General features: G+C 41.9%; 1 protein-coding gene across 2 annotated transcripts in view; it reads right to left on the reverse strand.

Moving 5' to 3' along the window:
* SRPX (sushi repeat containing protein X-linked) overlaps positions 1-17,133 on the reverse strand; it is a 41,225-nt gene extending 24,092 nt beyond the window's left edge. For both annotated transcript variants that reach the window (XM_034059936.1, XM_034059935.1), the window contains exon 1: positions 16,940-17,133. In XM_034059936.1, the coding sequence (XP_033915827.1) occupies positions 16,940-17,063 (124 nt within the window). In that variant the 5' untranslated portion in view covers positions 17,064-17,133. The remainder of the gene's footprint in view (positions 1-16,939) is intronic.
* Positions 17,134-24,165: the final 7,032 nt, after the last annotated feature.

The raw sequence follows: 24,165 nt of genomic DNA on the forward strand, positions 1-24,165 counted from the left end.
TGTTGTGCTCCTAATCCTTGCAGGTGTAAGCTCTTTCAGGCACAGAAAGTAATTCCGTACCAAGTAGATCCCCTCAGGGCTATATACAGATTATTTCCCTGTGCCTCAGTATTGATTAAGATGCATACATCTTGTTTTAAAGCACAAGTTTTAACTTGCTTCAAGAGAGCTGCCTCATACAAAATTCCATCAAAGAACAATTCTTTCAAAGTTGTCATAAACAAAGCACCACTGAAACTCAGAACAGAAAGCTTCAGAATCAGCAAGTTCAAGAGAGGTCAGGGATGACTGAAGTTTGCATGCCAGCAGTAGCTTATGCTTTGTGAAATAAAACTCTCCAATTACATCCAATTACACAAAATCAAGAACCTGGTTAGGAAAATGTGGGCCCGGGCTCTTTTTTCAAAAGATAATCTCTTCCCTTCTCTCTTGCCATCTGTGGCACCAAGCCACGGAGGTGTTTAGGAACAGATTAGTTACCCATGTTGGGAAAACTATTACTTTACACAGAAGTCAGCTTATAAACCAAAACTCCTTTCATGTGCTAGCAAATACTGTATGACAAAGAAAGCACTACTAGAATAAAGCATCCTGTTCACTTCAATGACATTGCTTATCCAGAAGTAGTCAGAGGAAACTGCATGTGTGGCTGCCAAAAAACAATGGTGGGATGGTAACTGCATAGACACATAAGTTATTGTTAGTCCTGGAAATCTCTGTACAGTACATTCAAATCTGCTTCTTTTTATGTACACATATAAATATCTTAGATACAGAAAATCCAACACAAAACACTTTCTGCCATGGATTTTGGTTTATTTTTCCCTTCTCCAGCCCGGCAATAAAAGTGGAAGTTGTTCAAGTGGCTCTGACTCAACCCAGGCAGAAGTCCTGTAACACAGCAGCAGTCAAGGGAAAAGCTGGCAGACTTAACAAGAGGCTATAAACCGCCTGTGCCAACACACACGTACAGTCCAGGAACCTCAATGCAGCTGTAGGCTGCTCCCAGATCTCTCTATTGCAAATGCTTTTCCTGCACCTGTGTATTTAGTGTAAAGATGATCAGTGTGTTCAAATACAGTTTGCACCATACACTCATAAAATGGCCAAAGGCTTTGGGTAATTGTTTTTAAATACAAGCTACTTGAAGCTGTGAAGGATAATATCCTTTGTGAAAATTGTGTCCTTATATTCAATGAAAATGAGACATTCTCTAGTTTGCTCTAGATTGCTCTTGTGATGCAACATGTTGAGGGGTTCAATGGGAAGCAAGGATTTAATCAAATTTTGCTTAAAATGTGATTTCAGAGTTGCAAGATATATATATGTAGCTGGTTTTCAACAGAAAATTCATTTAAAAGATAAGCAAAAAGTGAAACATGGACGAAATGCCTCTGTTATTGAAATAACATGTTGATTTCTGTGGGGGAAAAAAAAAACCCAAAACTCAACAGTCTAATGAAGATACACTTAGGAGCTGACATAGGTACATCTCCAAAAGAAGTATCAGTCAGGGCCTGTGTTGTTCCTCATTTCCCACACAGGCCCCATTCCCTTGATTGCTGAACAACCCACAAGGTACTCCAATGATTCCTCAAGTAGATGGGCCATCGAGGTCAAGCTGACAGGTTGTCTCAAAGGGAAAATCTGAACCGTGCTCTCAGGAAATGCTGATTTTTCAGCATGACCCCACATTTCAGCGTTTTGGTTTTCTTTTTTTTTTTTTTTTTGGGGGGGGGGGGGGTGTGGGTGTCATTGCCAGATTTAACATATAAATAACTAGGTGCAGAGAAAGAGGAAGAAGTTAGCTTCTGTGATTTTTCTTAAGCTGGTGGGAAAAGGTCCAAGATCATCTGCCCTCCCTTTTAAAGGGCTCCACCTGGTAAGGATCTTGCAGCAAACTGAAATCCATCAAAAGAAAATTAAAACCCCCAAAAGACAGATGAACAAAGGAAGTCCCGGAGTATTTGGAATGCAGCTAGTTATGCCAGCAGGAGACAAACAGGGAGGAGGTTGAAGAAAAATGCTTCCTTTGTTCAAGCCATGAGCAACAAAATGTTTGGTTTGTGCTTAAGGAACTCTTCAATAAATAATACTAAAACCCCCTAATGGCAGCATCTCTGTGATCAGGAACAATCACAGTATCACAGACTGTTATCAAAGGAAGGATGAAGAGCATCAACAACACTAAAATGTGCATAGTTACCAGTAGATTTAAGGAGGATAAACACACCACATTATGTCTGCCTAAAGCACAGCTACTATAGCTGCATACTGCATAACATATTTGCTATTCTGAGGATATATATGGTCTAAGCCAGAGGTTAAGCATATCAGGGAAGCAGAGCCTTCATTATTTACAGCAGCTGTGCACTGAAAATGTTGACAGCTCTTGATATTAGAAGAATTTGTGCTCTCTGCCTGACAAACCACAAGAGGCTCTACAAGGCTGTCCATACATTGCCCACGTTCTGGACATCTGGAAGCACTACTGGTTTCTTCTCTGCTCCCACAAAGTATCATCTACCAGCAATACTTGCCTAAACTAAACCTGGATGCTTCCCATCCTGTCAGACACCGGCTCATCTCAATTAGTCACAGCCTTGCCAGTAGTCAAACAGACTACAGTAGCATAATCTACCTAATCATAAAAATCGTAGAATAGTTAGGGTTGGAAAAGAACTTAAGATCATCCAGTTCCAACACTACTGCGTGGGCAGGGACACCTCACACTAAACCATACCACCCAAGGCTCTGTCCACCCTGGCCTTGTACATTGCCAAAGATGGAGTATTCACAACTTCCATGGGCAACCCATTCCAGTGCCTCACCATCCTCACACTAAAGAACTTGTTTCATTTATCTAACCTGAACCTCCCCTGTTTAAGTTTGAACCCATTACCCCTTGTCCTGTCACTACAGTCCCTAATGAAGAGTCCCTTCCCACCACCCCTACAGCACCCTTCAGATACTGGAAGGCTGCTATGAGGTCTCCATGCACCCTTCTCTTCTCCAGTCTGAACAGCCCCAACTTTCTCAGCCTATCCAGGCAATTCAAGAAATTCCAGCTATTTTATAACCTGACAGCACATCTCCACCTACCCTCCATTTTATGGACGAGTATCTTACAGCGCTTTTACTGCTCACGTATGTTTGGCCCTTTTCTCCACAGTAGTTTAGCAGCCTGAGCTAAGGATTGCCTGTCTGCATCCTGCTAGCAACCCCTCCTTTTCTGTCAGGACTTTGAAGACTCTCTGACCCCCTAGAGAGAAGTGTGACCAGTGCCTAGAGGCACTCTATTTCCAAAGCTGCTTTGCGGATGGATCTTACTTACACATCCTAAAAATCAGACTATTATGCGAATTTGGAGTCATGAAGAAATGATAGGCTGGCAGGGAACTTGACAGCATTCACCTCAGCAAAAGAAAGCAACACAGGTCTGTTGACAGCATCATTATGCTGTGCATAGCTGGTCTCATCAGAGTTCCTTAAGAGGTGGGATGGCTGGAGCCCTCCAGGAAAACAGATACTCTGTACATCAGTGAAGTTAACAGCCACCCTCACGCAACAGCCGCACTAAGCAGTCTGCCTCCAGGCTACCTGAAAGAGTGGAAGACTACCTCAGGCCCTGGGATGAAACCCTGTTGAGATAAACACTTCTTGATGCCATAGTGGTTTCCATCCCTGATGGCAGGGCACACCTCCATCAGGATAGCAGGTCCTGAGGACAAGCCCCCACTTGTGGCACAAATTTCTAGCACCAAGGGCTCTCACAGACCATTGCTACTTTCTACACTAAGCAGAAACAACTGGAATTTTTCAGGCTTTTCTCATGAAATTTATGAAAATTTTTATAACAAATCAAGCCTGAATCACATGTAAAGCTCTACACAAATGAGATGCTTCAGAAGCTTCTTCAATGGGGAAAGGATGAGAGGACAGGGTACACTGTGGGCAGAAGCACCATTAGATGCATTAGAAGTCTGTAAAATGGAAAAGCAAACTGGGATTCTGAAGAGGAAACAAATGCCACTGCTTATAGGTAAGAAAGTTATCTTTTAAGATCCAGAGAAATAATTCCTGTGAACATGCTCTTCCCTCCCCCCCCCCCCTCTCCCCCCCCATATTAAGATATTTTAGGGTCTTTAATATAGGCCTACATTTTAGGAACATATTGAAAAGGCAGCAAAACACAAGGCCAATAAGGGACTGAAAAGAGGTATTACCACTGGTAACTATGAAGAGGCAGAACTACTGTAACTGGTTAATTAAGTAAAGAACATTTAAGCTGGAAGTCTCCTTAATGGCAGGTTTCAGTGGGATAACTTTCCAAAGGAAGAGACTGAAAACTAATCCTGATCTGTGCTGAATTGGTGACAGATGGAAGAATTTTTCTATTTTTTTTTTTTTAGATGCTGACACTGGAACCTGGCACATTTTAGTATCTAACTTTTAACACTACAGCACCAGATGTGCTGCTTTCCCCCTCTTTATCCTTGACTCACACAGTTCTATTTCTGAAGCTCTGCCACTTCAAAAATATTGCTCAGTTTTTATGACAAGACTGAAAGAAAGAATCCTCAGGAAAGAAAAAAATTTAAATCTCTGCTTTATGTATCAGACAACCAACGCTTGAAAACAGCACCAGGAACTCCCCATAATCTATAGGAAACTCTCCAACAAACTGCTAGAAAACAGAAGGGGAGTGGGAAAATAAAGTTACTGACTGTGATCTCCTCTCGCTTTCTAGTAAGCAGAGTTACACAGTGTCAGAAGCAACACAGAGCTACTGAAAACCTTATACTGGCAGTGAGCTCCAATGAGGACTTCTCCCTGCGCAACTCTTCTTGACTTCCCTGCTTAATTCACCACTGAAAAAGATCAAATTCTTTGTGGCTCATTATCCCCAAGTGGCTCCAGCAGGACTTCTCCCCAGGTCAGCTTCAACTTGTCAGCCGGCATTTTCTCACCAGTTATTTTCTTATGAATAAATACAAGTGCCATCCAGAAGCCTGTCACAGCATATTTCACATCTCACTTCTATGTGAGCAGCTTCCTTTTAGAGAAACCAGAAGCATAAACATTAGTTTGAAAAGTCCCAGCTCTACAAAATTTGTTATTTTATCCATGACACCTGCAAAAGGATGAGGGCATTAAGGGCTGTTGGTATCAATACTGAAGGCCATTCCTTGAAGTCAGCTAGAGACTTCTAAAGACCCCAGGACTACTCATGCTTTACCAATGCTCTGCAAGGGTAGCATAAAGGGGAAATAGCAGGCATTACACTAGGGAGGAAGAGCTGAAGCAGCACCTCAGGGCCATGTAGGGCAGTCAGCAGGTGAAAAACTAAGCAAAGATAACAGGAAAACAGGTGGAACTTGAGAACAGAACAGAAAAGAAGAACAGGTGAGACAAGACGAAGAGTTGGTGCAGAGAAATTTGAAATTTAATAGCAAATTAATCAATTAGAGGAAAAAGTAAACACCTGCTGTCAAGACTCAGGAGATAGAAATTTAATTTATTTCTGAAAACTAGTATTATGAACAGTCTCAAAACAAATAGAATTTAATATGGAGTTCACAGCCCAAAGCACACAAGTTGCATAAACCAACTGATGAGAACCGACTTGCTCATTTTGTTTAGAATAATACATGTTAATCATATCCTACGGTAGATTCAAAGGGTCTTTTGATACAGCCAGCATAAAACAATGCTACTTAGATTTTAAAGGAACACTTGAGACACTACCTCCAAACCCTTGCTCATTTTTCATTAATATTCATGTCAGTGGCAACTCCCAATCAGAAGGATATTCTCTAAGTTCTTACTTCCATCACAAGCAAGAGGGTAAACTGAAAGAGTGGCATTTGTAGGGATATTGACTTAGCTGCTTCAGTTTCACTAACGGTACATGTGCATCACAAAGTTCACAAACGTATTACAAAAAATATACCTTATTGATGGTTTTTGATACAACCAACTTTGACCTTTTGATGATTCTTTTAAAATATATCTGCTGAAATTACATGATTTGTGAGAAGAATTACCTTTATAATAAAAAGGCATTTAACACCTTATTGCCAAAGACAATACTCAGAAACTTCAAATACCCCAAACTACTAAGGAAGTAAACAGAAACGAACACAAAACTGAATTCCCTCAGTATTTGGTATCCTAACTACCGGTTTAAGGCAAACAGAAACCTGTCAATACCAATGTAATAACTTAAGCAAGAGTAATACCCAAACACACTGAAGCCACATTTGTAGAATTTCACCTTGCTCCTTCCGGAGAGGGAAAAGGGTGCTGATAATCCACTACCATGACCAGAAACTGCAGAGGTGAATGGAGCACATAAAAGAGGACCTTAAAAGAAACCTTTTTGCAAATAAGAGGATCACATCCATGGCCAACCTGTAGGTTTTTCAGAAGCTACAAGGTTGGAGACAGTATGGAAACAATTTTCCTAGTCCTTGTTGTAAAGACTGTGGGCTTCTCATTCTCCTTTGATAGCCCACTGCCAGCTCCACCCCACTGCTCAGCCAAGTAGCAAGTGACCCAGGGAAGCAGAAACTAGAATTACAACCCCAGCTAGTGCAGGGCAACAAATATGGTGACCAGACATTCCTACCACCTCCTCCTCCGACCTGCCCCAAATCATTACCAAATATCCAGCAGCATCCCTTTTTTTCCTCCCTACCCCTCTCGTCCCACTGCAGACAGGCCAAATAGTAAGCAAAGGATCCACACACTTGCCTATCTAAAAACATGCTTGAGTTCTGCTTATTTTTTTCATGATTTAATGTTTCCCTTCTTTCTTATGAAATTTTACCGATATGCAAAATTAGAAACACACAGTGCAGTCAGTTCTACAGGTGTGTCTTGCGTGCAAAAGACAACCAGTGTAACTCCCCCTCTGTTTATATGTAGTCTCGTACCAGCCTTCTTACATCAAAGAAAATGGGATGTTACACTGAGCACAAACTCCTAGTAGAAGGCAGAGGGCTATAGAAGCTGTACATGGCAGCTACACAGTCATACAACTCTGCCCCTCTGCAGCAGACAGGCTCTTCATCGTCTCTTATTTGCAAAGGCACCAGTTCAACAGCAGCCCAAGACAAGTCAACATTTGCAAGTAAGAAATCAGGCCAAGGGCAACCTTCAGCAAGACCTGACAATAAGCTCCCTAGTTCCAGCTCCCTTACCCAGCTTGCTCCAAGAACAGAAATGGTTTTCTGGGAAAAATCAGTTTTATTACAGGTTGTTTCAACCATCCCTCCACAACCTGCTGCCTTGGCAAGAAGCTGTTAGCAGGTCCAGTCCATCAGCCATCTGCCGGAGGCAAAGCTTGCTCCAGCCTTCAGAAACTTTCAGGAACTTGTTATAGGGTTTGAGCACTCTCATCACAGGTGGCTGACAACTAAAACCCCAAGAGAGATGCAACTGTCTATGAACTTGTAAGCTGCTGTATACCACGCAGCCTACCAAGCCTTCCTCCTCCCCTGCTCACACACACATAGTATCTCACTGCAATGGCAGAGATTTCTCACTGCTCCTTCCACTGTTTTAAAAGAACTGGTTTAGGAAATATAGTCCTAAATATTAATTGCTGCATCAGGTCTCACAAGGGCTTTAGGAGCAGGGCGATAAGGAAAAGAGCATATAGTCTGGTGAACAATATTGGTGTCAAGGACTTTTCAGTTGGTGTTTACTTAAATTGCACAACAACTAATCTCTGTAAAATCTTAGTCATGTGCTCCCTTCAAGCACTTCTGCTGCCATTTGGCAGTCCCATTTGCCATGGTGATCTCATCCAAGAAAAAGAGAACGTTTTGAACAGGGCTTCCTGTGAACTGGAACCCTGAAAACCATCAGACTCTACAATACAAAGACCGATAATAATACATTAATTTATTCTCATGTGTACTACAGTACTACAAAATGATTTTTTTTCTGTTTCCTGCCTTATTGTCTTTGTGCAACAAAGAATAGCTTTATTAAAGGCAGAAGAGTAAAAGAGAGAGGAGAGTTGTGCTTTAGAGACAACATTCACCCACTGCAAATAAATCAAACCCCATTCTCCTTGTGAATGGTTTACAAATAGGGAAATCTTTTATAACTCTGATGGAGGACTTCTTTTTAATTCCTTTGTACTGACCTGTTGCCTTCCCTTATTACAGAATCATTCAGGATTTGATGCATTTAACTGGAAAATTCCTGAAATTCAAAATCAAAGCAAATTTACAGTTACAGTCATCTATTTTTTCTTCCAGACATGTATTTTCTATCTCATTACAATAAATGTCAAGCACCTATGAGAAACATAAAATATGGTTCCTTATACCTACCAAAATGGAAACACAGCCAGAAGCTGTAACTGAAGAAGCAATAAACGCAATGGCAAGACTAGTCAGAAGAGCAAGCAGGCATGACCACCACCACAGGTCACCCCTTTCCAGATTTAAAGAGACCCAAGAGCAAGCTGTGGCTAGACTAAACACACCCATGCAATTTTACTCCATATGATGCATTGCACATACAATAGAAATAACAGTCCTTATATGAATGCTTTCGGTCTCCAGGCAAGTAAAGTATGGGAGAGACCTTTTTATTATTTGTTGAGTTGTGGTTTTTATTTAAACATTTCCCTGCCACTGCAACTCAGTGCCAGGCATATTGTTTCTCGTATCTGTCTGTGGGCAGCTTAGGAACAGTGAATGTCAGTGAGCCAACATGGTTTTACTCTTCAAGAACAGCTGGATAGAGGCATATTAATTTCAGCCTGTTTTACTTCTGAGTGACACATTATAACTAGAGAGCCACAATGGATGGGCTCAAGACAGGCAGGTTTGAATCAAGTAATTGAGTGCATCGCCCTAAAGTTGACAGATCTAAAGAAAAGCTCAATTGGCATAGGCTTATAACCCTGAGGCAAGAGTTGGAAGCAGCATCTCTCCCTCTCTGGCAAATCAATGTCAGCAAACCTAATGCAACACCTCTAAGGGACACCAGGATGGACCACAGACCCTAGCAAGTTAAAGCTCTCATGGTACAGCCTAAAAAGAGACAGGCTTTGCAAAGTGACTCCTGTTGCCAGCCCACAGTGGTTAAGTGTAGGCTTTGGGTAAACCATGCAGCATGACAAGGCACTGCTGGAGAAGCCTGAATACATGACTGCTTTCAAAATGCAGTGCTATTCTTAGTGGATATATGTACAACATGTCTAAATCCGGGACTCTAAATGGCTACGGCTTTTCCTGAAATGAACAAGAAGAGGGCAAGAAGTAGGGAGGAATAAAACCAGATATCTTCAGTCACACTGCTCAAACTGTAAGAAAACCTGTCTGCTCACTTGTGGCAAACCTTAAAATTTACATGACTGGAAAAAAGGAGGTTCGTTCTGTAACACCAGTGTAGTAATCTCAGGCTTCAAAACAAACTTTCCTTAAAACACAAACTTCTAAGTCATCAAAATTGCATACTTGGAGTATTCTCACAGATGTATATACTTATCCACTGCAAGATCTGGAGCAAATTATAGCAGCAACATAAAATCTGATGGTACACATCTTTCTGCAAAGCTGCAGAGGTTTCTTCTATGAGTCAGTGAATGACAGCTGCACATCACAATTCAAAAACTACACAAATCAAGGGTATGTGTATACATCTGTAAGTATTTGTTCATCGGTTTCAAATCAATTAATGTGATCAAGATTCTTTATGATATGAATCTGCAGGTTTTGGGTGGGTTCCTCCCACCTTGAAAATAGCTCACAGTGACCTGCTAGTGCCTCACAAGAACAACCCAGAACACAAATCATAAAATGGGTAGGGGTTGGAAAGGACTTTAAGATAATGCAGTTCCAAACTCCCACTACTGGCTTCCTCAAAGTCCAGTCCAACCTGGTCTTGGACATTGCCAGGGATAGACAGCCACAGCATCTCTGGGAAACTTGTTCCAGTGCCTCACCACCCTCACAACAAGGAATTCCTTCCTTGTATCCAATCTAAATCTCCCCTGTTTAAGTTTGAACCCATTACCCCTTACCCTTTTCATTTCAAGCACTCTCCTTTGTTTCTGAGGTCTATGAATCAGACAAAACTTGGTCTCTCAGAGCAGCTAGCCTAAACCCCACTGATGCCCTCTGTCCTCAGATGAGGACACATTTTCCTTCAGTAAGCAAAAAGTGTGAAGTTGCACAAACTGTATCTGCTCAAATGGCAAAACCCTTTGCCAAGAACACCCAACTGCGCCCAGCTGGAGCTGCACAGGCTGGCAGAGGCTCCGCATTCCCGCATGGCTGGGGGTGTTTCCCTCTCCCAGCCTGTAATTTGCCTTGCACACTGCTGGAAGGAAAGAGCAGCTCTCCCAGCTACCAACCTAACATTCAACAGCCAGAACTAGGGCAGTGAAGACCCACAGAAGGCCAGCAGCAACAAAATATCCACAGCAATAAAATGTGTCCCATCCTCAGTGCTTCTTTCACACCAAACAGCACAAGAGGAGAAAGGAAGACATCCTAGATAAGTTTATGTGAGCCACATTCTGATTTGGCCTGTTAGCACCTGCACAAACAGGGACCCTGAGGGATCCTGCCAAAGGTCTTGCACACCAGGAGTCAGGCGGCAGGGATGGGTAGGAGGAAGCTCAGGACAGATGGGAAGAGAACAAAGAGTCTACCCTGCTCGACAAAACCAGGCCACAGTTGTCTAATGGGAAAGCGCAACTCCCAAAAGCAACACAAAAAGATGCTGTTGGGAAGGATATAAAGGAATGTGAAGCAGTGTCTGCTAAGTGCTAGAGAAGAAAGCACAAAAATCATGCTAAAAATGAAAATCAGAAGCTGGTGATGAAGGCCAGCCAGCCACACCAAGGACCTGCAGCACAGCCAGTCCAGTAACTTCTGTTTGGGAAGCAAGCAAAAACCCTTGGAGCCACACTTTATTCTCAGATAAGCCTTTTAGCAGAAAAGTTTCATTTTAACAGGAGTGCAGTGCCAAGGTGTTTGAATAGAATCACTTCGGCATGCTGGTAGCAGGCTCTGAACCTGCTGCCATGCTAACACATTCCCCTCGTCTTCACAGAGGGGGATTTAACTTCAGACATCTCTTTCACAGGAAATCCCTGCAGCTGCCGGTCCTGGGTTCAGCTCTAACACTTATTTTTCTCCTTAGTAGCTGGTGCAGTGCTGTGTTTTGGCTTTAGTCTGAGAACAGTGCTGATGTTTTTAGTTGTTGCTATGCCTTGCTTACTCTGATCAAGGACTTTTCAGTCTCATGTTCTGCCAGCAAGGAAGGGCACAGGAAGCCATGAGGAAGCAGAGACAGGACATCTGACCCAAACTAGCCAAAGGGGTATTACACACCACAGCATGTCATGACCAGTATATAAACTGGGGAGATACCCAGAAGGCAGAGATCATTGCTTGGGTCAGACTGGGTATCAGTAGGTGAGCAATTCTATTGTGCATCACTTGTGTTTCTTTCAATTCTTCTCCCCATTTTTCGGGGGGGGGGGGGGGGGGGGGGAGGAGGGTTTGGGGGTGAGGGGTGGGGGTGGGGCAATGGAGCATGGGAAGAAAAAAATTGGGGAAAATGAGCAAGTGGCTGCATTAGTTCCGAGTTACTGGCTGGGCTTAAACTGGTAAAGCAACACCAGTTAAGGTAATGGTGGGTCATGAGATGATGGTTTCTTATCATCCTGTTGCTGCACTTGACAGCTTTACTCTCCATGTAACTACTCTTTCTGCATTTCTGTGCATTACGCACATGGAAAGACACCATTTTATTTCCTCAAGCACAACAAAATCTTGTCAAGATTGTTCAGGCAAACCAAAGGAAAATACTGGCAAAGCAGAGCTTCTCACATGTATTAACTTGGGGAAATCTAATTTACTTCCACTGGTCTCTCAAGAAATATAAAAATCCTTTCTCTCTTCATCTAAAGATATGCCAAATGACAAGTTAAAGTGGCTTCAAACTCTGGCAGAGCTCTTACGTGGCTATTTCGAGTTATAGGAAAGATCAGAATAGTTACAGAAAAACCTATAATTTGGAGCCTCTTTCAAGGTACTGCAGCATAAATTTTCAGTTTGAACAACCTTAACAATGGCCTTTAAATATAATCAATAGTTAGAAGCAGTGGCAGAGAAGTGCTGGCCAGCCACCCATGTCCTGTATGCTGAGCTCTTCATTTACTGCACTATAAAAATTTAAGTGAATGCCTATTAGCCAAGTATTTCAAGGAACATGTAATTTGTTATCTCCAGTTAGGAGGAAAAAGCCCCACATTTGTACTTGCAAAAGTTTGAGAAGTACCATGAAATATGCAAAGCCTGACAATATTAAGTTACAGTCAGTATTACAATACAATATACCTTACAGTTTCATGAGGTGTTAGATTACTGATACACTTTCTGGACAAAACGTTAGTAGTATGATGGGAGTGGAGATAGGGAGGGATGGGAGTGTTGGTGTTTGTCTCTTCATTGCTCTCCACTCCAAATAATCACACTAGTGGGCTGGGAACCATCCCTTGGAATCAGTTTCTCGCAATGGAAATGCTTGTAGGACCCTTATACTACCTAGTCTTGTGTATGGCAGCACAGTACAGGGCTCAAGAGTTAAGACTGCTGCTTCGCTACCTAAAAATTTAAGTTTTTTTTTACACATCTGTGTATTTTCATGCATGATTCAGCATTTGTGTCTTTACAGCACATTCCTGTATTCACTGGCCTTCAGTCAATTCCTGTTATTGGCAATTCATCAAGACATATGACACTGTGGACTGAAGTCCGTGCCAACCTGCAAACCCATTCCTCCTGTAAATCAGTTCACAGCAGTATCTAACAGACTTTTTACACAGGTATCTGTAATGGAGAAAAGCAAAGAAGAGCAAGTAAGTCTGAGCAACTTGCTTAAGGTTATAGACCAAATATGTGGAGTCTGAATTTTCAAGTCAGTCTTATTGATCACAAGCTTATTCTACCAAATGCCATGCAAAAGCATGCCAGATCTTGTTCCCTATACCTTCATCAGCCACAAATTTGACCCAGCTGATACTCATCCCATTCATATCTCTAAGCTGAGAGGAAAAAAAAAACAACCCAAAATATATGGTTTTCAGTATGTTCCTTTATAACTACTGGTTTCAACTGTCTGATGGATGAGTCTGCAGTAAAACACACCTCAACATTTCCAAGTTGTTTTTAGAAACAACGTTTTTGATAATCCAGTTATAAACTCATTCCTACTTTTCACAGACCAGAACCTCACCTGTCCTGATGTCAACCTCAGCTGCAAGTTTTGATTGACACCATGTTTATACACCCTAGATGCTCAGGAAGCCCATGCCATGTCTGTTAGCAGCACACCAATAGTAAAAGGGATACAGCAGTTTGCAGTCATAAAGAATAACTGCCATTGGCTGTTCTGTTGCATCTCCTGTACCATCTCCAATGCTTGCCTAACTTAACTGCCCAACAAAACAAACCCTCAGCTGATACAACAGGCCCCTCTGTTGGCAGTGCAGAACATCAGCTGCTTAGGGGACTGGAGACTGTTTCTTGCCAATTTTGCAGCTTGGTCTGATGGGTAAGAGCTACAAGTGGCAATCAGGTTACAACTGCAATGCCAGATTGCTTTTTTAAGCTTGCCACATGACTCTAAGCAATGTTTACTTCCTGAGTTTTGTCCTCCCTATTCTATACCTATTTACAATATAAATTCAATTAGGCAAGGACTGCCTCCCTCTGAATGGCTGCAGCACTCAGAAGTCTCATCTATAGATGCACCCCTTGCTCTACAATGCAGCTTTGAGAAGAGCTGCGCTTTCCACAACCAGGTTTCCACCTACTCATATTTAACCCACATACATATGTCAAAAACATGCCACACATATACATGGTTTTCATTGAATTAAATCTCATACGGCTTTTGAAAATAGTTCCATAATATTACACGGGCTTCAAGTGATTTTAATAGCATCGTTCTCAAGGTTCATGGTCCCTTCACACCAATATATGATTCCAGTGTGTGGTTCTAATGCAGTATAACCACCTTCCATTAATCTTATCACAGATTAACTTTTTCTTTCATCTGTCTACCAAGAGTGCAAAGACATGACTACAACAGTCTTGCGGTGTGCAGTGCCACCTGATTGCATCTGCATGTACTCAAAACACCAAACAAGCGATTTCTACGTATATGCATGTATGTATGTACAGCTGTACCTTCACCCAGTAGTACTGGATGGTCACCAGTACTCTGACCAAGCCCAATAAGGTAAGGATCTACACTGGTTTTACACAGCTTGGAAAACTAGAAAAGAAGAAATTGGAGGAGCTCTGGGAAAGAGTCAAAGAATCACTAAAGGGCTCAAAGATCCTATTTCCCTTTTTAATCCTTAGGGAAAAGGTTTTATGCTTGTTTTAACTTCCAAAAGGTCCATACCTAAAACATTATTTAAAGAGCAAAAGGACTCTCCTCTGAGTAATGCCATCAGAGGGTTTTTGCCAGTGCATTGTGGGTTTTGAATGGAACAACATAAAAAGACCATGGGCATCCTTTCAAGATTTGAAACTACAGTTACTGGCAATAGAACAGCTGCTTCAAATGCTTAAAATGCTTAAAACAGTTAAAAGCATTCAGATATTTTTCAGTTGCCTTCCTTATGCCAAGGAAATAGTTAATTCAGCGACAGTTTTACAGGCAGAACAGTCTTGATTTTTACTGCATAGCATCCAATATCAATCACAGAACTCTGTTTATGGTATGGACGTTATTTCTATTTAGCATGGTGTTCACCATAGTCTTTTGGTGATGGAACACAAATGTTCCATGCTAAAAACTTCAGTGTTACCAAATTATTAATTTGAGAGCTGATTAGACCATTTCTAATATTTAGATAACATTCTACTGTTGAAAATAAGCATTTTGTATGAATCCAGAATAGACTGGCTCTGTCTACAAAATAGTCAAGTGGAAACTTCCTGGTAAGAGCTCACTGATGTATGTGCATGTAAGACCTGTATTCAGGAGGGCCACATACACATGCATCCTATACAGATTTTTTGAAGTTTTTTTAGTTTATTTAATGGCATTCTGTACTGCACGTGCACAGTTACATACCAACACAGTACCATTAAAGCAAATATCCACTTAGGCTCATGAGACTTCAGATTGGGAATATGGATTTAAAAAAATACCCAGTTTTCTCTTATTAAAAAACAAGTAAAGAAATTGAACATAAAACTTTAAATTTGTATTAGGGTTTACCAGTACAGCTGCTAATGATTTAAGCTCTTTGAAGCCTCTGACACTAAGCATAAAATTGGACTTTCAGATGAGTCAGCCAACTTGAAGGTTACATGCAAAAATTAGATTTTTGAGACTGGAGAAGTTACATTTGGCCTTTTAGGAACAAAGGGAAGGACCGGATATTAGCATCCTCTGCAGAGTGATTGAAGACTAACATTCACATGAACCACAAAGTAAAGTATTCAGTAATCTTCCTAAGAAAATAAAGATAGTTTGGCAGTGCAATAGTCCTCAGAGAAATGCCAGGACAGAAACCTCTGTTGTCTCTGTTGATTTAGCAATTGATGTGTCCAATACCTTCATTTTCTCTGAAGAAACAGCATACATTTGTGTTCCAGCATCCTCTGTGTTGGAAAGAAGACATTTGAGTCATGCCAACAAAACTATGGGCAAGCTAACTTCAACTCACAAATGCCATCATTATGCCATTTTATGCCCCTTCATGGGCAGAGCTATGTATTAAGCAAGGATAGCTCCTGGATACAAAGAACAGGTATCACCAATCAACAGCAGCTCTGCATGCACAGCTGTGAACTGTATTAGCCACTTTTCTCACCTGTTTGTTGCCTCTCTTCACTGTTGACCCACAGTAATGCACCTCAGTGTGAAGTAATACCCACTCACCCTGAAGGCTCTGCTCTGACCACAGGCTTTCATTGCCTACACCTGTAAAACCAGCACAGCATGCCAGTTTACACTGGCTTTGCTTCAATGCCTGTCAAGCTAGCAGCTCTTGATCTCACAAGACACAGCTACTCTAAAACAACAGGCAGATCCTACACATAGATCTCCTTTTCATAGAGATCCGCCTAAATTTGAGCTTATTTAAGATTTCACTCAGCAAAGGCAAATAATTAGAAGTGAAAGAGCATACACTTTTTCTTTGTTTTAATTACTAGAAGCATTAGAACCCAGCCAGGTTCACTTTCCATTTTTCACTCTGAAAATTGAAATTAGTCACCACGGGCAGGAAAAACTGAGTAAAACCCTCTCAGTGTGTCCTGGGTTCATCTGTAACAGTTATTTTTCCCTGCATTGCACCAGCTACTAAGAAGGAGAAAAGTAACTGTTACAGCTGAACCCAGGGCAAAGTGCCAGGGCTCTGGCTAGTAGATCAGACATATGCTTGCTCGCCCTTCATGAATAAGGACCACGAAGTCTCTGTCCTACTTAAGCAATCTCGAGAGGGCATCTGCTCCCTCGGCTGTATAGGTTTGCCAGGGTGAAGGCACGGAGATGCCAATGGGATGCCCCGAGTGACAATGCGATGGGCTGCACCAGCCTGCACCCCGCATGTTTAAACCCAAAACAGATAATACATGCTTTAATCTCGACTCTAAACCGAGGAAGAGGCTTCACCTGAGCCTGCAGCCGTCCCGGGACGAGCCCGGGGAAGCACAAGGCGGGGGAGGGAAGACACAAAGCGCTCCGGGCAGGGAGCGAGTGAGCAGCGAGGACACCCCAGCCCCGCGGTTCCTCTGCCGGCCCCCCCTTCGGGCTGCTGGGTCACTGGGCCGCTGCCCGCCATCCCCCGGGCCGAGCCGCAGGCGGGCAGAGCTCCGCTCTCTCCGCGCCTCCCAGCCGCTATCCCGCAGCCCCTTTCCCTCCTTCCCCTTCCTACCCTGGTACTCCTGGCTGGGACGGACACCAAGGGCAAGCAGCGCGGCGAGGCGCAGCCAGCAGCTCCCCATGCTGCGCGGCTGCGGAGGCCCTTCCCGGCTCGGGGCTGCGCAGCAAAAGAGCATGCAGAGCGGGACCGCTATGGAAACATGCTTCCAGCGAGCTCCCGGGCTCCTTCTAACGCCGCGCCCTGCTCCTTCTGACGTCTCGCCCCGCCTCTAATCCCGGCCGGCCGGGCCCGGGAAGGGGCTTGGGCGTTTGGGAGCCTCTGAGGTTTGGTGGGAAGGAGCCGGTTTCGGCTGCCCCCTCTCGCCCATACTGACGCTGAAGCTCCTCAGGAGCAGGGCCGCTATGGGGGGGGGGGTAAAGCCGTGGTCGCCCTGGTGCCGCCTCCGACAGCATATGGGACCCCCGGGCGGCAGTGACTGCCGGCGCAGGCCTGGCGGGTTCTGTGGGAAGCCCGGACCCTCGGAAAGTTTTGCAGATGGCCGGCCTTAAATGCTTAGAAATCATATTTGAGACCCTCAAGTCATGCGACTGAGAAAAAAAAACCCTCGAATTAACATTTCCCATTAACTTTGAGCCGCTAGGGTGTTGTGGGGTCACATTTTCGGGCTTTCTGCCATAACCACAAAGACTAGAGACCTTTTTTTCTGTTTTCCAGATGAAAGCAAATACCCCAATCACTCCCACCCTGTGGAAGCAAGGGCTTGAGGCAGCATATCACATGTTCCAATGCTTTTGATTTGAGATCTGTCAACCTTGCAGCTTGACTGCAGCTAGAGTTATAGAATCACAGAATGGTTTGGGTTGGAAAGGACCTTAAAATCATCAAGTCCCAACCCCCTGCCATGGCCAGGGACACCTCACACTTAACAATGTCACCCAAGGCTCTGTCCAGCCTGGCCTTGAACACTGCCAGCGATGGAGCATTCACAGCTTCCTTGGGCAACCCATTCCAGTGCCTCACCACCCTTAGAAGAACTTCATCCTTATATCCAATCTAAACTTCCCCTGTGTAAGTTTAAACCCATTACCCCTTGAATATGGCTGGTTGTATTTTTTCCTTTCCACCATTAGAGGTGACATATAGTGGGCACTATAAATTGATGAACATGCAGGAAAATGTGTTTCATGTAAAAGGTTTACATACTTGGGGCAGTACAGGGGAGAAATCTCATGGGAGTTCCTAGGGTCCCATATGGGTGATGTGCTGCTCGCAGCAAAGCACAAATAGGAAGATACTGTTAAGTGAGTAAAGGAATATTTCTTTAAACATTTTCACCAATTTTCAGAGGGAAGATAGCCATCTCATGGGGAAATGCTAGTCTGGAAACAAAGAGGTGCCAATTTTGCCAGCCTTTGAGGCTGATTGTGCCAAAGTGGCCTGAGAAAGAAACAGGATCTTGTCGGTAACTAGAATAAAAAGCCTTGTGGATGCTGTGTTTGGGAGCTGTCTCTAAAACATTTTCTTCTCATCAGTTACTGTTTGGTGGAAAGTGCACCTGAAGTCTACCTGCCCACTCAAATCCACTATGTTCTGTGTCAGAGACTGAAACACACAGGAGAGGGTGAGTGCACCTCCTGCACCCAAGGGCCAGGCAATGAGCTCCTCTTGGGTAAAATACCTCATGGGTATGGGTGGGTTCTGGGTCCTCAGCACCAGCTCTTCTCCTTGTTGATCATATTCTACTCAGTGCAAATGCAGCTTCAATACTCATTTTGATTACCTTGTTTTTAGCCACCACAACAACAAATAACAAACAAAAGATAGTTGCAGTTTACAGCCTAAGGAAAGGTTAGATTTCCATGGTTGGAGAGATGACTAACATCACTCTGTTTGAAAGTAGAAAATAAGGATAAAAAAGTGCCTTAGGCTATTATTATTGGCACAGATATCATAGAAAAGATTAAAGTAGAAAGTTAGAAGTCTGTAATAAACAGTGATGATCTCTGTAAATTATCTGTGCCACAAGACTTTGGCAAAAGTTCAGTACTCAAATGTGATGGAACAATAGAGGTACTTGAAGCAGACCTCAATGGGTCAGGTATCTCTTAGTTTCTCTTTGTGTATGTCCTTTTAGCTGCCTATTTCCAAAACACTGGCCTTCATTTAGATAGTCTTCCTAAGAATGTAAGGTCTGTAACTAGCATGATAGCACTGTAAAAGAAGCCAGTGCCGCCAGAAGTCTGACTGCAGCTGCAGCTTCTTCATACACTGTCCCAATATCATCCAAACTGTAAGGGGTCACAATCTCCCTCCTGGGGAGCCTTTTCTAGCCATTTAAAATTGCAGTGCCACAGTACAGAAACCTGGTGGTAGTGACAAACCTTCCTCATCTGGTTAGCCTCTTGGTGTGAAAAGCAGTTGTCAGTAGTAGCTGCAATCAGGTAACTGCTGCTGTGGTGTCCAAAACAGTACAGGCGTACATCCCCTTTGATTCAAGTTTTTTAACTGCTTTTTTCTTGCCTCTGGTTGTGCAGGCACAATTTCATTCATTCAAAGAGCTTAACCATGGGTGTTTCCAGGCTTTTTTTTTTTTTACTGTGCCTTGGCTGTGGACTGCATGGGTTTCTGCAAAGCTTACTATGTGCCTTGTATGGGAGCCCATCTGGGATCCTGGCTGTCCTCCAGCATCCAATTCTTGGAGTGTTCTAGCTGCCCTGGGAAAGGTAAGAGATTGAAGAGTTAACACAATCTACAAGTTACAGCTCAGATTTCGATAAAAGTGCTAGCACAACTAGCAGTGTGAATGTGTCCTTCATGGGCTGATTGAAATTAGCCTTGCAAACATGCCAGTACTGAATTGTGCACTCATTCACAGGCAAGCTAGCCCTGGAGTTTTTCTGCGCAATGTAACCCCTATTCTACGTTTTTGTTGGAATGACAGCTGTGTGAAATCACCCAGAAGGCTGAGCCTTGAAAGACAAGCTCAGGGTATCTTCAAAAAACCTTTTTGAATTTGCAATACAGATTAGATTTTTGTAAAGTAGTTTTGTTAAGGGACCTTTCCAGAGGAGAAAGCATTTGGAACTAGGAATATATTAAACAAATGTCACATTTATTGAATTTGAAAGCATAGTCCTGGTCATTTTTTCCTCACAGTTCAGCTTTCAATTTTCATAGAAAAAAAATCCAAATATTTAAGCTTGTGGTTATTTGGAGTTCCAGGCACTACTGGCATTACACAAGAAATAACCAGCGTGCTCTTCAAGGAAAATTTGGGTTCTAACTGTTCTAACAGGAGGTAAATGGTAACTTTCAAAACTGAAATGAAGCAACAGTACAGGAGGAAAGTGTGTGAGAAGGTCTCAGTTGAATAAACAGTAAGACCCAAAGCATAGTTAAATACTCTTGGAGACTTAAAGATATATTCTTATTATGCCAAGAAGTCAATTTAAGCATGCAATTTCTCTTCCATGCTTTTTTTGATAGCAGTTCAGAAGTATAAGTTTATTACTGTGTACCAGAATAGCTGTAACTTAATTACACTTACAGTGATAATAAAGCCACAGCTTTTGCTGGAGAGGAGAAATTCATTATACAATTTTGAATGAGGTGTATCAAGCTAATAGTTTTTCTCAACATAGTAAAAGAATAATAAGGAAACAAAATACCCCAACAACCCAGCTGTGTATAATTAAGTTTTGGAAGCCCCAACCAAGATCTAATTAGTCAGGATGAGAAGATGAGAAATTGGTAGCCCAATCCAAACTACACAGTGTTTTTAGCTCAGTGAATATTCTTATTGAGAAAATAAGAATATTAATAATAACTATTCTTAATAATAATATGTAATTCTCCTGTGCAATTCTTACAATTCTTTAAATTTATGGATTACTTTCTTATGATGCTTAGTGACAGCAACAGTTACAAATACTTACTGTTGCTCAATGTTTGCTGTTGTTAGGCCCTCCTTCCAATTGCTTATCTCTGTCAGCTCCTAGGGCCAGTGTTTTCTCTCTGGATGTCAGCCTGTTGTGTACAAACTTTGCTAGGATGCTGGTCCCTGTGACCATCCCACTCTGGGGCTTTCTGGGTGCTTGCAGGCTGGTGGGGTGCACACCAGCGTTGGAGTGCTTCTGCAGCTCTGACAAGGAGTCCAGGAGAGGAAGAGTGAAATGGAAGCTAAGACTGGGATTGACCTCTGGAGGGCAAGAGAAGAAGCTCCGGTGTAGCACTGCTATGGTGAGGAACTGGAGTGCTGAGAGGAAAGAAGGCAAAAAAAGAGTCAGAGGAAAACAGGGTCAGAAAGAGGCAGATGGATGTGTGCCACATAGAACACTGTGTGAGGAATGACAGACCAAATTCCTCGGCCTTATCATGCTGGCACTGTCAGCACATGCCTAGGAAACCCCACTGCCACCACATGTGCTTCAGTGCACAGAGAGTAGGCACTTCACTCAGAACAACTTTCAAAAGGCATCCCCACTGCAGGTAGCATGCCTGTCAAAAAGACTCTGTTCACTTTTTATTTTTAAGTGATATGTTCATTTTTTTCTAATAGAAAAAGCTGGTTTTCCTAAGTGGACAGCCAAGAAAGAAACATTAGAGGCTCACCTACAAGAAGGTATCACTGGGTAAAAATGCCAGAAGGATGTAGACCAATTGAAATTCTCATTCTATGAGCTTAAACAGCAGAGATAATGATCAACTAGTTTCTTGTGAAAAATAACAATCTTAAGTTATATCTTAGAAATTTCTTTTTCTTTTTTTGTCATAGCTAACCTTAATGGCACACTCATTGACAAAAATATAAAATAATATATTGCCCTGGCTGTAGAAATAATGTATTTTAGGGAAATGAAATATTCTTCAGGGCAGCACTCTCTGTGTGCTCCCTGCCACAGTGGTCTGAATAAGTTTCCTTGGGTTTTTCCAGTTAATGATGGGCTCATGCCCTCCCTTCCAGCAATGGAATAAAGGAGATAGCTAGACTTTCACTCAATTTTTCCACAACCAAAAACCTTGCTTTGGAAAATTTCACCATGAAAGTGTGGGTCAGGCACATACACATGGCATATACATAGCATACATATGTAGCAAGTCTTCAAGAGCACTAGTTGTCTTTTCTGCCTTCTATTTGGCCATGGGTGCATGTGTCATGCTCACAGAGTGTCTTATGTGCAGCCAGCCAGACAACCAGAAATTTTTTTGGGGAAGACAATATTGCATTCTTAATTAGATACAGACTGATGCATAAGTATGTGCTATATCCACAGATACACAATTTAATGTTTTATAGATGAAGAACAATAAGTGAAGAACAATAACTCTGTATTTTTATTTTAAAGCTGTTACCATCTCTTAAAATTGTTACTATCTCATCAGCTTTTGAAGAGTGATTGTAAACAGCTGCGTCTAAACTGTCTCCAAATCAAATGCGAATAGTCTTAAAAATTCAAGATTTCTTCATGTACAAATAGAACAGTTTAGCCAGATTTAGATTTTGCAATGCTTTTGTTGAGCCATTACTATCTGGTCCTGAAAAAGAGACTGGTATTTATATATCATGGTTAAAAACTAAGTCCAAACACAAGCCTTGGAAGGCAAAGAGGTGTTAAGATTGAGACCTCATCAGTATGAGCAAGGCAGACCTACTACCAAAGCATGAATGTCTCCAATTCTCACCAACGGCAGTTTCATCACACTTAACCTGGACACTACTGACATCCTTACAACAATTTAGACATAGCAGGGTGTGAAAATGAGTAGTGAATAGTATAAATAATACAGCTCTTAAAAACAGTCCAAGGGATTTTAGAAATAGTTTATTTATATTTTAAAGAGAGAACATAGTCCAAGGATGCAGTAATGGTTATAATTTTCCTGTATACAATATTTGGGCATTTTAAAATGTGCTCAGTATTGGATTTTAGTATCTAACTCACATAGATTTTCTTTCTACTTCTAATTCGAATATTTTTGGGTATTTTTTGAACATTTATTTTTCTCTTTTGTTAAGCATCCATGATGCCGGGTACCTGTCATAAATCTGAGTGAAGTGTTACTTCATCACCCTGGGGTATTAGGTACGGAGAGTAATGACAGTAGTATTGGTAGTGGTGGTCTAACTATGCTGCTTCAAGAATCACTTCTTTCTGGGTTGACAAGGAGCCTGGCCAGCAATTTCAACAGAGTTGAGTGTAAAATGGTCCTCATGTGCCAGAAAGCATTTCTGATATACTCAGTAAATGTCAAAAATGCTTTATGTCTGAAGTCAGTTGTCAGAAGCTGAATAAGTTCATGTCTTATTCATGAATGCATTTTAAGTGAACCCTTACTTAGTTTATCAATAGTCATGAAAGATTAGCTTGTGCATACAAGATTATCAGGACTTACAGTGGTTTATCATTATAGCATTAATTCAATTTACTTCAACTACCCTTATGTCAACAGCATGACTTAAAATATTCCCCAGGGACAAAGACTGGATGTAGTTTGCATATTATACAACTATTTCCTGGAAGAAAAAGGAAAAAGTTGAAAAGTTCATTTGATATGTTATCATCATCATCTTTGGATAAACAAAATACTGTCCAAACAACATGTTCTCTGCTTTAGTCACCTCAAGCTTGCATAGGAACAGTAGCTGCATAATTGAACCCCGCGCTTCCAGGAATCAGTAAACATGAATATATAAATATGGATGAAATGGAAATTCAGGTACACATGATCAGGTACACCCATACATACGTCTATATATATATGTATCTTCCTATATACATATATATGTGTCAGTGCATGTGTATACATATATGTGTGCAAGATGCATTAATACAACTTCGTTTTAGAACAAATATGTATACCTTGATTTACATTTATTTGTCAAAAGTGACCATCTATGTACACACTGAGAGATAAATGAGGAGTTGTATTTTTCTTTGTTTTTTTACAAATACACATAGTCTAAAACTTTAAAAATACACTACATAAACATGTCAAGGTACCAAAGTGAAGTAGCTCCCAAAGCAATATGCCAGGAAACATACAGTGTTCAGAGAATTTTGAATCAGAAAATTGGAAGCAGAGTGAGGATCTTTTACTGCTTTTCAGGGGCCAGAGGAGGAAATGTTCTTGCTCCAGAATTTTCGAAGAACACAAACTCCACCTTGTGGTAGGTTTGTTGGTGAACTTTTAAAAAAGCCAGCAACTCCAAAGCAGGATCTCAGTTATATGACAGGGCAGTGAAATCCGGACATAAAGATTAAAGTTGATACAGTTAT

The sequence above is a fragment of the Melopsittacus undulatus genome, chromosome 2, assembly GCF_012275295.1.
Source record: "Melopsittacus undulatus isolate bMelUnd1 chromosome 2, bMelUnd1.mat.Z, whole genome shotgun sequence".
In the NCBI taxonomy this organism is placed as follows: domain Eukaryota; kingdom Metazoa; phylum Chordata; class Aves; order Psittaciformes; family Psittaculidae; genus Melopsittacus; species Melopsittacus undulatus.